We start from the raw sequence: 12,359 nt of genomic DNA on the forward strand, positions 1-12,359 counted from the left end.
AGCCCCACAGGGGCGGGAGGACGGGGGTCCCTGCCGTGTTTAGAACCCCTGAGTCACGCTGCGGAGGGCGGGCGGCGTTTTGCTGCCTTTAAACTTTAAAAAACAAAACGAAACAAAATTTATTTATTTTAAAATATTTATTGGTTTGTTTAGGTATAGGGTTAGCTGGAAGCGACGCGCCCCTCCCTGTACCCCCACCTCTCCGCGTGACGTCACACCGGCGCTGCGGCGGGGCGGTGCTTGCCCGTGACGTCACACCGGGCGGCGCCTTCCCGTGACGTCAGAGCGGCGCTGCGGCGGGCGGCTCCCCGTGAGGCCGGAGCGCGGCGGGCGGCGCTCGGCGGCGCCGGGCGGAGCTCGGTGGGCAGGGCCGGCCGGGGCGGAGGCAGTCACAGCAGCCGCAGCAGCCGCAGCAGCGAGCAGACGGGCAGCCCAGCGCCATGAAGTTCCAGTACAAGGAAGACCACCCGTTCGAGTACAGGAAAAAAGAAGGGGAGAAGATCCGGAAGAAATATCCCGACAGAGTCCCCGTGAGTGCGCGCTGCCACGGCGGCCATGGCTGCGGGCCCGGCCTCGGCCGCCTTTGTTTCCCGTGCCGGCTGCTCGCCTTGTTTTAAGGGCGAAAGGAATGAGTTCAGTACAGATGATGGTGATCTCGCTGATCTGATTCAAATCCCCGGCTGCTTTTCTCCTTAGTGAAAGCTGGGGCTATTTATTTGTGCTGCGGTGTGGGCGGGTGGGTGGAATACACCTTTTCCCCTGGGATCCGCAGTAACTCCACGGTGGGAACGCTGCTGATCTTTTCCTGGCGTGCGTGGGGGTGAGTGGGGAAGGAGCTCACCCTGTTCCTGTGAAAATGCAGATCGGCGAGTCGGTTAACCGGGTATTCTTCATACTAAACATGATCTGCATCCGGGTCATCTCAGACGGCCCTGATATTTTTATTTTATTTCAGCTTGGCTTGTCTTTTCGATATAGCCTTGTTCTTTTTCTTTGCATGAGCAGAAAAATGATGCTTCTCAATCCTTTTTCCCTCCTGTTTAATCATCCTGTGGAGAAAATGTCACTTGGAATGCAAGGTCATCTAGCTAAATTTTGCTTCCTCATTCCTAGGCCCCTTTGGAGTGCCTGTGGGAAACTTTTGGCTTCGTAATTCTGAATAATTATTGGGACAAAAAAAAAAAAAAACCAACCTAATTAAGTGTAGAGTGTTTTTTCCTTTTTAATAAACATTTTGCAAGTTGGGTTTTTTCCATCCCTACTGGAGAGGTCTGCCCTAGATTTACTGCATTGTAAAAAACTAAGATCCCCTCTGTACAACTAATGACAAAGGGAAACAGTTACACCCCATGTTTTCTCTGCAGGCTAGCAGCATTTTTTATCTGAGGAATGACCCCAAAATGGACTTGAAAAAGTTTTTTGAGATCATTATTTGGGTGCCTTTGTTCTCTCTGGTTTTGGGAGGATAGGTTGAGCATGCAGCAGGTCAGCTTGAAGTGTATGGGGTTGGGTATTTGTGATGAGGGCTCTGTAGTCTGGTGTGAGACAAGGTGTAAATTAAGGATTAATGTGGCAGATTGCACAGCGGGTCATGACAAATGTGTCAGGAAGAGCCCTGTGGGGAGCCCAGGAGGAGGCTCAGTCTGGCAGGAGGTAAAGGAGGTCAAGAGAGGGAGGGCATCAGCAGAAACTTTGTAAAGAAAACCAGGAGCAGAATAGTAAGGTGTGCTGGAGTTAAGGAAAATTGGAAATTATTCATTGCAAGGCCCAAATGTGAATTATTAGGGATAGCCTCTTGCCAGAGCTGCATACAAAGAATTGAATGCAGCACTCTGTGCTTCACATCTCTTCTGTGTGTGCCCTTCCTGACAGCAGGATCCTTGAAGATGTCATCCTTTTGGCTGCCTCCGCTGCAGTGCTGTGATACATCTCAGTATTTTGATGAGACTCTACTGCCCTGCTTTATCACAGTCACCACTCAACAGCAACACAGTCTATATTCTACCCTTAGGATTTTCCTTGTAGGTTTTTTAATGTATGTGAAGGGTTTAGTGCTTCAGAAGAGATCACCTGCATTATCCAGCAAACTGACTGCAGTTGCCAGCCAGATAAGCAGAGCACCTCCATTCCTTCCCTGCATCTTTGCAGGAGGGAGATGTCCTTTAAGATCTCTTAAGTCAATGGTGATCTGATTTAAATCTTTCCTAAATCTTGGTCTTAGAAGCCCCAATGCTCACCTCATTCTCATAGGTATGGCTTCTTTTCCTTTATTATCTACTGACCAATCTACAATCCCCCCCTGCCTCCCCCAAGTCAGGGTAGTCCCAGCAAGCAGCTTGGCTTGTCAGTAGTTTTTTTTAATTGGGGGCAAGAACTAAAATCGATATTACTTTATCCAGTGTTAGGGTACATGGGGATAGCTCCACGATACATGCCAGTTATCAAAACCTTTAACTATTTATACATTTGAGCAAACAAAGAAATCAGTGTTCATTGTCTTACAAGCTACAAAGTTCTCTTCATAAGTCAATATTCTATCACCTATTGCCATTTATTTATTACTTCTAATGCTAATCCACATTTTCAGCCTTTTATTATTTATTTATTTTCCCCAGATAGAGAGAATCTAAAGGTTTCTCCCCGCTGCAGTTAATTGTGTTAGATATTGCCTTTTTTGGCTGTGCTGGTAAAAAATGTGAAAGGTGCTGTTGTTGTTCAGCCTGCACCTGTTCAGTGAGATTGTGGTACTGTCCTTCCCTCCCAGAAATAGAAATGCATGTCCTTCCCTCATAGAAATGCATGTCCTACTCAAACTGCCTGAAGGAGCTTGAGTGCTTTGTAATAACTTAGGGACTTGAAAATCTTGATGTAGCTGAGGCAACCGTGTTTCTATTTTAAAATCAAACCTGGAAATTTCAGGGAGTTTGGCTGTGGTGGCCACATTCAAATGGAGCACAGGGAATAGATGTCCTAGTTGGTACCTCTCTGGTGTGAGTTATTTTGCAGACACTCATTTGGCTCTAGGAGGATTCAGGTTAGGATAGCACCATGTCCAGGCTAAATACACCAAGCTCAGGATAACATTTTGTTCTGTCATGGTGTCTTGCTGGTGGGGCAACATGGTTTTGCTTCCAAACAAAGCTGAGTACACAGCAGTTCAACCTTTTATCTTACACAACAGCTGTATTTGCTAATTTGAGTTGCCAAAGAGCTATGGGAGTGTGGAACCCTTAGAAATTAGTCCCACAGTGTCTCAGATGGAGTATTTACAATTATGGGTTCTAAGAAAATTTAAAAGTCTAGGAAGTTCAGAAAATCCAGCTTTAGATTTAGTTTCAGTGGTCAGAATTCTGCAGAACAGCAAGCCACATAGATTGAAACGTGATGTATTTTTTACCAATTCAAAAATGCATATCATCAAAAAAAAGCCTGCTTTTTTTTTTGTTTCTGCATAAACATAGTAGTTCCAAAGGTTTCAATGGAAAAGGAGATCAGGTCACTTTGGAATACTTCCTGCTTCTGAGGTAAATATTTTGCCTAACTCTGCTAACAAAAATTATCTTTTAGCAGAAAACCTCTTGGTCTGTTTGATCTTAAAGCTGCTGAGCTTTGTATTTTTCTGTGTTAAAATATAATTAAGTTAGTGTTTTGTGTCAGAGGTCTCTGTGGGTCCAGTTGCCCAGATGGTAGGCTGGTTTTAATTATTGTATGTTTAAATGATTAAGAAAATGTCCATACCTATGTGAAATATGGATAATAAACTGAAATGATATTAATTTCAGAGTAGACTATAACTCCTGAAGAACTGGAGATTAAAAAAAAAATATCCCCAGTAAGCTGTAGTTTCTCTTTAATTCTTTTCTTCGTTCTAGAGCACTTGATATTGGTGAGAGTAGAAATTAGGATGTGGGACTACTGGGAGTAGAGCTGATTTTGTGCAAGGCAGTTTGGAACTGTAACTGTTTGGAAACAGTTTAACTTACTTGTGTTCGTGTTTTAGCCTCCTGACAGCTTCACACAAAATTAACCTGAATTGGGAACATCAAGGTGTCCTAATTATTTTTTTTTCTGAGCCATTATGGTTTATTTTTATGTCTGGACTTTTTTTTTTTTTTTTTTTTTTTCACTCACTATGCTTACTGCTGCAGCCCTGGGCTCCCAGCACAGCTATTGGGAGTGATTTTAAGCTGTCTTCTTTTCTTCTTAAAGTCATCTCACCTGTGTGTTCTTTAATGTTGTGCATTTGTTACAGATTAAATATCTAAAGGCCTGATAACACCATCAAAGGGTAATATCCTGATCCACTGTAGCTTTTTGAAACATTTTGGTTTATCATACTCACATCTGTTTCTTGCTTTGTCTCTTTCCAGGTAATAGTGGAAAAAGCACCCAAAGCCAGAGTACCTGACTTAGACAAAAGAAAGTATCTTGTGCCTTCCGACCTCACAGGTAACAATGTCTACCTCCTTTCTTCCTGATTCTCAGTGAGAGGGTCTCAGAAGTGCTTTTTACTCTGTGATCAGCAAAAAGAAAATGTCCAGACAGGCTCAACATCTCGTTTATCTGCTATCCTTGTAATATTTATAACTTATAGCCTGGATTACAATATGCAGAATTCTCTGAGATCTTGTGAGGTATCTCACTGGCTCAGCTAGCGTGTCACAGCTGAGTTCTAACCATGACAAAAGTGACTAAATTGTGTGTCATGGGCAGTGTCATCATCACCAGCCAATGATGACCTAGCTGCCAGAGGCTGTTGCTAGAGACAAGTTCTTGCAGTAGTCCCACCCTTTTCCACCCCTGTGGCTGTAGTCATAGCTGCAAAGTTCTTTTTCTGAATGGTCATGGTGATCTTGAGTATGGTTGCATCTGTTTTTAACAACATGAATGAGTTAAAGGAACAGCCTTGTTTCTTCGTCCAGTATTTACTGGACTGTGAAAATCTTTCTTGTGCAACGTAGTTCAAGTAAAAAAATATGAATATTTTTTTCAGGAATGGTATAATCATTTACACCAAGGCTAAATTCTCTAAGGTGTCTTTGATCTGTAGGATTTAAAGGTTAAGCTAGTTAAAGGTCTTCCTACCAGTCCCCTCAGTAGAGCATTTCATACCATTATAGGTGAAGTGTGGATTTAGAGAGAACATGGCATGAGGTGTGTACTTGAGAAACTGCCAGCTCTGGGTGGATTGGCTGCTCATGTGGTTACAGTCATGAAGCTACTGCTTTCTTCTACTGCTTTTTTTCCTGCATTGTTCATTTTCCCCTACTTTTTATATACAGCATGTGACTTCCACCACCACAAGAAAACAGCCATGGTTAGGGACAAAATACAAAAATAAACAGCAACAACAACAAAAAAAAACCCTCCAACATTCCTTCTGCATCTAAGGCATTCTTTCTTCCTCCTCAGTTGGGCAATTCTACTTCTTAATCCGAAAGCGGATCCACCTGAGGCCAGAAGATGCTTTGTTCTTCTTCGTCAATAACACCATCCCTCCCACCAGTGCTACCATGGGCCAGCTGTATGAGGTAAGCCTGGCCCTTCTCTCTTGCCTTTTGTTGGCAAGAGCAGTGTCCAGAAATGTCAGTGGTTTCAGTTTGGTCACAGAGGCCTGAAAACGGGGATCCTTTTCCCCTGAGCTGTATTCCATCACCTGGTCATGGGAGTTCCATCCCCCAGTTAGGAGCCTGGAGAGCCTTATCAATTCAAGTAGATGTTTGCTAGTTGAAAGGTTTGTTGCAAATAGTTGCCCCAGCAGTGATATATTGGTCCTGCTATTTAACAGAGTATTTAAATAAACCACTTCCTTTTCAGAGGAAAGATTGGGGCTGGGAAGGGTGGAAAACATAGGTTTTGTTGTGTATACAAGAGATTTCCTTTTAAAAGTAAGTAAAAAGTAAGTAAAAAGCTAGTAAAAGGGCCAATGTCACTGGGCATCCATCTAGAAATACTTTCTTAGGGAACACTAATTCTTTGTCTAGAATTACTTTTTTGTCACTTGTTCTGTATAGGTGAGGTTTATGTAGAATGCTGTGAGCATTGCTGCCCACTATTTCTACTCAGCAGTGTTACTAGATCAACCTTAAAGGCATATTGGATGCCCATATTTCTCAGTTCTGTAGCCATTATATCCTGGGTGGTTTGCAGCCTGGATTGATTTCTCCTTGATTTCTCCTTCTGCTGGGTGTTTTAATAAACGAGCTCCAGCATGGTGCTGTGAGCCTTGTTTGGCCTGTCACTTTTTGACAGTAACTGGACACTTCATCAGTCTGTGTACTGATGAAGATAATAAAAGATAACACAGTCAGAGTGCTTTCCAAATCTGAGCACATCTCTGTTAGTGGCACTCTGCAGAATTTTTGTGTCAGTGTAATCACTTAACATGTCAGCTCTATTGCCCTTATGTAAAACAGGACTTAGAAATACAGCCACTTGTCAAAGTGTTGTGAATAAAAATACCATCTAGAGGTGATTTTTCACTTGTTAAATCCTTCCAAGTCTCTCTCTTGATCTTAAGACCGTACCATGCTGAGATACTGGTGAACAGTCAGAGCTATTTCTGTTGCATGCTTGCAATACAACCTGGCTATGACTTTTCAAGTAAATTCCCTGTGTTCAGAAATGTGTCCTGCCTGTATCTAGAAGCAGAGCTGTGGCCAGAGTTCTCTTTGGTTTTGGGAAGTGAAGCCTTGGATGTCAACAGAGAGGAGCAGTGAAGGAGAAGTTATCTGCTCATATTATAATGGTCTCTGGGTTGGACTTTCTCCCATGCAGGGAGTTTCCAGCTTTGGCTTCTCACTTTGTCCCTTTTTTCCCTGGCAGGATAACCACGAGGAGGACTATTTTCTCTATGTGGCCTACAGCGATGAGAGTGTCTATGGCAAGTGAGCAGCAGCCCCCCAGGCATGCAGGCTGGATGGACTGATGGAATGGATTGGCAGGGAGGGGGTTGCTGGAGAGGCAGGAGGAGGATGCATGAGAAGAGAAAAAGAGAACTGGAAGTGAACCACATGCACAATGTCATCAGCTTCCACGCATTAATTATAACCATTATTTTTTAAAGTGAGGGGAGTCAGGGTAGGGGGACAGGGTGAACTTCAAGACTAATGAGAGGTTCCACACTGGGGGGTGGGGAAACTCCACTGTTCACAATTCTTCTCTTGCCACAGCTGGAAGTAGTTAGTGCTGGAGGCTGCTAGACAAGCCAGCATAGCAAAGCTCCAGGAGAGTGACTGGGCAGGATGGCCATTTTCATGTAACCCTTTTATTGGATGAAGAAGGCATGCCATGTATTGTACACTGACCTTGTCCTGTCTTGTCCATGGCTCCCATTCAGTGAGCTGTGAAACACTTCACTCTGCCCACACAAGGCTGTCCTGTGCTGACAGCTCTCACTCCAGCTGCTACCTGTGAATTGTTCCAAGGTTATTGTGTTTCCCATCATTTCCATCAGTATTAGAAAGGCTGGTAGCTCTGTCCATCAGTATTAGAAGGGCTTACTCTGAGGGCTGGGAACTCCTCAGCTGTGAGATGTGAAGGTTGGGGAAAGGAAGGAAATATTTTGCTATTTTTTTTCCTTTGTTGCTTTAATTGCAACTGCTGGACAGAAAAAATGACCCTTTTGTTCTTTTCAGTGTAGTCAACTGATAAATTCATAAGCATGGGGTTAGAAAGGACCTCAAGAGCCCACTGAGTATCCCAAACATGTCCACCATGGCTGCTCATCAAACTTGTTCGTATTGAACTTCACTGAGGAAGATCCTGGAGGTTGCTGAGATTGTCTGTTCAGTTCCTAGCTAGCCTACAAGTGAGACTGCTTTTCCTGATACCTAACTTTAGTGACCCTTGCTGTGCATTAAGGCAACTAACTACTAGTGGTCTTGTTTTTGGTGAACACAGAAAATTATCTATCAGTGTTGTCCTTGTACCAACCAGTCTTCTGCAGATTTGAAGATGGCAGAATTCCTGTTGAGGAAAAGGTTTAGCCTTCCCTCCATGTCTCATCCCTGTACAGCCCTTGCACCACGTGCACAAGTGTAGGAAATCAGTCACTGCCACACATGTTTTGCTGGCTTTTTGTGATTGGGCAACAGTGCCTCTCTGTGCCACAAGAGAGGTTCTCTTAGACTTGAAGGGAAAAGGGAATAGATTATCTGTAGATTTTTTTTCTTATTTTGTTTTAAGCCAGTGTTGTTTTTAGAAGGGTGTCAGGTGGGTGCTGTCCTGTGGAAGCCTTATGCTGTTGTGCCAAAGCAGTTTCTTCCTGGTGGCACAAACAGCAGATTTTCCCATTACTGCCATAACTATGATGAAGGAATAGTCTTGGAGAGTGAGCTGACTTTCAGGAAAATTCTGGGATCATATCTAAAAATCGGAGAGCTAAGCCTGAATTACTGTAAACATTCCTACATTTAAGAGAGGGACCATGAGGAAGGACAAGAGAAGGATGGAGAATACAGGTGAATTCCAAATGAGGTTGAAGGTGCTTGCTCAGTTTACTTATCTGGAAAGTTAGATCATCGTTCCCTGTGTTGCTGAGAAATGAGAAATCAAGATGAGTGCTTCTCTGAGTGTGGGGAACAGGAAATCAGGTTTCAGCCTTCTCTGACTGTTGTGACGTGGAGGTGCATGAGGCAGGAGAGCTGATGGGAGTGTCAAGTGAGAGTTACCTGCAAAACTGTGTGAAGGTCAGGGAGGGCAGCGTGGTTGGGCAGGAGGGTTACTGCCTGTGTGGGGTGGGAAGTACTAGAAGAATGGGAGAGAAGGGAGGAACCACCAAGAATGCAGACAGAGTAGTCAGAATGGGCAGACAGAAAATGAGGAAGCAGATGGTGAAGTGGTTGGCATAATACCATCCCCAGTATTACATCCTGAACTTCAGGTTTGCTGTTCCATCCTGTGTTCATTTGGAATAAATGTGTTTGGATGAGTTGTGCCTACTGCCAACTTAGATCTAACTTCAGTTTCTGCCTGCACTGCTCAGTTCTCTCTTTTAGACTCACTCTCCTTCAACTACCAGGCTTTCATCACATTCTTTGGGTGCAAATCTGCATCAATCTCTTGTTTTAGGAAGCTCTGAATGTTCTGAAGCAGAGAACAGACCCAGGAGGCTTTCTAGGATAAAAGAGAAGACACAGGCAGATGGTGTGCATCTCTCTGCTGCTGTCCCACTTGTTCATGCCAAGCACGTGGTTAAGCACACTCAGGGGAGAAGGAGGTGGCATCTGGGTGCTTGGTTTTGTGTTCAGTCCTCCCCTCCCGCTGCTGGGTTTATAAATGACACGTAGGACTAATCACAACTGTTTGTTACATGTAGAGTTTATGATTTGATTTAGTTCTTTTACAGTTCTTTCAACTGAATTGTGGCATTTCTGTTTTTGTGCTAGTATTGTACAAGGTAATGATGGTTAATTTTTTTGTGTTGGTTAGCTGCAGGTTCTTGTAAAATAAAGTTCAGACTAGAGCTTAATCAACTTATCAATAAAGATGCATTTGAAAATCACAAATTGGTCCAAAATGAGTGACTAGCATTTCTTGCTGATATTGACTTGTAAATAAAGGGACAATTTTGCCAGAATTTTTTGCTGCTGCTTTTTCCCACAACCCTGTATTAACTCTGTCCTGTCTACCAGGACAAGTCCCATCTCTCCTATTTTTGGAGTATTGTCACATATACATTAGCTGTGACTTGCCATGCCACCAATGGAAATTTACATAGATGATGTGAGAAAGTCTTAAGATGCATAATGAATATACTGATGCATTTTCTGCCATTTTAAGGCCCTGAACAGTGATGGGTGCTCGGGGGCATCACCAGCCCTGCCTGTCCCTGGCAGGTACCTTGGGCCGCCTGTCCGGATGCCCATGGCCCAGGACTGTTTGTATCTGTCCTGGCATTGTCCCTCTCAGCCCCTCAGCCTGTGGTCACCTGTGCTGGCACTGCTGCAGCTGCCCTCAGCCTGTGCCACCATGAGCCCTGTGAGTCCCTCCCTCAGCCCTGTGAGTCCCTGCCCTCAGCCTGTGCCACCATGAGCCCTGTGAGTCCCTGCCCTCAGCCCTGTGAGTCCCTGCCCTCAGCCTGTGCCACCATGAGCCCTGTGAGTCCCTCCCTCAGCCTGTGCCACCATGAGCCCTGTGAGTCCCTGCCCTCAGCCCTGTGAGTCCCTGCCCTCAGCCTGTGCCACCATGAGCCCTGTGAGTCCCTCCCTCAGCCTGTGCCACCATGAGCCCTGTGAGTCCCTGCCCTCAGCCCTGTGAGTCCCTGCCCTCAGCGCTGTGCCGCCATGAGCTCTCTGAGGTTCTCCCCTCAGGCCTGCCTTTCCCAGGCCCTGGCCTGCCAGCAGGATTCCTGCCTGTGGATGGGACCTTTCACCACTTCTGGCTGTACCCCCAGTGGTGGGTACAGTAGGACAGGTGCCACGTGCTGTGCCAGCCACGTTCCTCATGGAGCCACCCGTCCTTCGTGTGCCACCACAGCCCAGACGAAGGAGGAACTCACCATGGGAAGGAGGTACGCCATGGCACAAGGCCCTCTAGAGGTAGGAGATCAAAGATAAGGAAATCTGGGATTCCTTGAAAAGGAAGCCTGCAGTAGTGACAAATGAGGCTGCTTTTCCATGTGGATATTTGTGTGCTGAGGGGGAAGGAGTCCTGCTGGGAGCTGGCAAAACCAGTGGGTGCCATTTGTTCAGCACCATGACTCCAAGCCAGGCTCTGGCAGGGTGTGAAGAGGAAAGGGATTCATGCTGTCATCTGGAGTAGCAGTGACAGACATGCCACCTCCTGCCCCTCCCTCCCTCCTTCCATGTCACGGTGGTTTGTGTGGGTCCCTCTGGCTGAGGGGGCAGGAATGGGCCATGGTGATGCTCCAGAGGGATCGGACCATTGACTCCAGCCCTGAGCACTGAACAGGGGAGTTGCTTGGAGTGATAAAATCAAGAATTACCACACTGAAATTCACAAGAATAAAACTTGCTGTGCTTAATATGACCTTCTCTTCCTGCTACATAGAGGGAAACCACTGTGAGAGCTTCTGTTGCTGCTACTGAGAAAGAGGCAATTCATCCTGCATTGGAGCCTGCCCATAGCAGCAATTTCTGTGCTCATATCCACCACTGTGACTGAAACAAGCTGCCCCTGTATGGCAGAAGGTGCTGTGACTACAGCCAGATGGGCATAGATGGGCAGCTAAAAGCATACACTATTAGCTGAAATAATTTGAATTTTAGTTTCAAGTACACTAAAGATTTTTCTGTTTGAGTTGTGGATTTGTCTGCTGGCTCAAGTAGAAAAGTGGTGTAAAGTGTATCTAAGTAGTCATCTCCCACTCCCCCTCTCACCCATTTCTTAGGAAAATGGTGCCACAGGGATGTTTGTCCCTGCCATGCTGCTTTGCATGTTTGTATCAGTGCCATTGCTGAGAGGCACTAACACAAAATGTGAATGCAATTTACCTGGTCCATATGTGGAATATTAGCTTGTGCTCCAAGACTGTTTTATTTATAACCTTTATTCTGTGGGTTATAGAAATGGTATTAAAGCAAGGCCTGGGGGAAATGATGAGCTCAGCTGGTTTAGAGAGGTTAAATAATTAATTCTCTGCCTTGGTCACTATCACTGCACCTGGGATCCTTTCTCCAGTCATCCTGATGCTTTTCCTTTGAAGAAAATATTTTCCTGGAGCAGAAACTACCCAAGTTAAGAGATCACTTATCTTAGGGCCTTACAACATCATTGTGAAGGACATACATGGACTATATAAAAAGTCCCAAGTCAATGCTAGACACTGGTATTTTCTCTTTCATAGAACAGTCATGTCTGAGATGAAAGAAACACTGATTAAAACAGAAATAAGAGTACCAGAGGGAGAAAGTCCAGCTCATTGATGTCACTCAGTCTCAGATGAATGCTTCCCTAGGGTGAAGCACATAGAGTGACTGGAGAGCTCATTGCTGGCATGGCACTTGCAGCACTGACCCAAGCAGAGCACAGCTGACCATGAGCAAGCCAATCTTTAGGAGCTGTTTGTGTTCCTGGAAGCTTGCAGGCATCCCAAAGCACAGAGGTTTGATAAAACTTTGGGTTTGCTAGCTTGCTACTTGATCCCTTAACAATTTTCCATATAGGAGCAAACCTTCAGGTCAGTAAATGTAAATCCCTACATTAATAAATCCCTGCTGTTTGCAGAGGATATAACTCTCTGCTGTTTGCTAGGGCAAAAGCATTCCCATTCAGTGTTCCCAGCACATGTGGCAAGTGTCACAGCTGCCACCAAACCTGTAGACTGTTTCCTTGATGCTGAAAATCTGGCTTTGTTCTCCCAGATACAATCCCTTCTGCTGGTGCTCAGCATTATG

The 12,359-nt window shown here is 45.0% G+C and overlaps 2 protein-coding genes across 2 annotated transcripts in view; both read left to right on the forward strand.

Moving 5' to 3' along the window:
- Positions 1 to 356: 356 nt before the first annotated feature.
- GABARAPL1 (GABA type A receptor associated protein like 1) lies at positions 357 to 9,509 on the forward strand. The gene is made up of 5 exons (XM_079303843.1): positions 357 to 530; positions 4,371 to 4,449; positions 5,413 to 5,531; positions 6,826 to 6,887; positions 9,073 to 9,509. Exons 1-5 carry the CDS (start codon positions 441 to 443, stop codon positions 9,080 to 9,082), a joined length of 360 nt encoding a protein of 119 aa, XP_079159969.1. The 5' UTR covers positions 357 to 440; the 3' UTR covers positions 9,083 to 9,509.
- A 1,005-nt stretch (positions 9,510 to 10,514) lies between these two features.
- The window catches only part of SYCE3 (synaptonemal complex central element protein 3), a 32,498-nt gene continuing 30,653 nt past the window's right edge, over positions 10,515 to 12,359 (forward strand). Inside the window, exon 1 of the mRNA XM_079304502.1 lies at positions 10,515 to 10,541. Within this exon, the coding sequence (XP_079160628.1) occupies positions 10,521 to 10,541 (21 nt within the window). The 5' untranslated portion in view covers positions 10,515 to 10,520. The remainder of the gene's footprint in view (positions 10,542 to 12,359) is intronic.

Source organism: Erithacus rubecula (assembly GCF_903797595.1).
Source record: "Erithacus rubecula genome assembly, chromosome: 4".
Lineage (NCBI taxonomy): Eukaryota > Metazoa > Chordata > Aves > Passeriformes > Muscicapidae > Erithacus > Erithacus rubecula.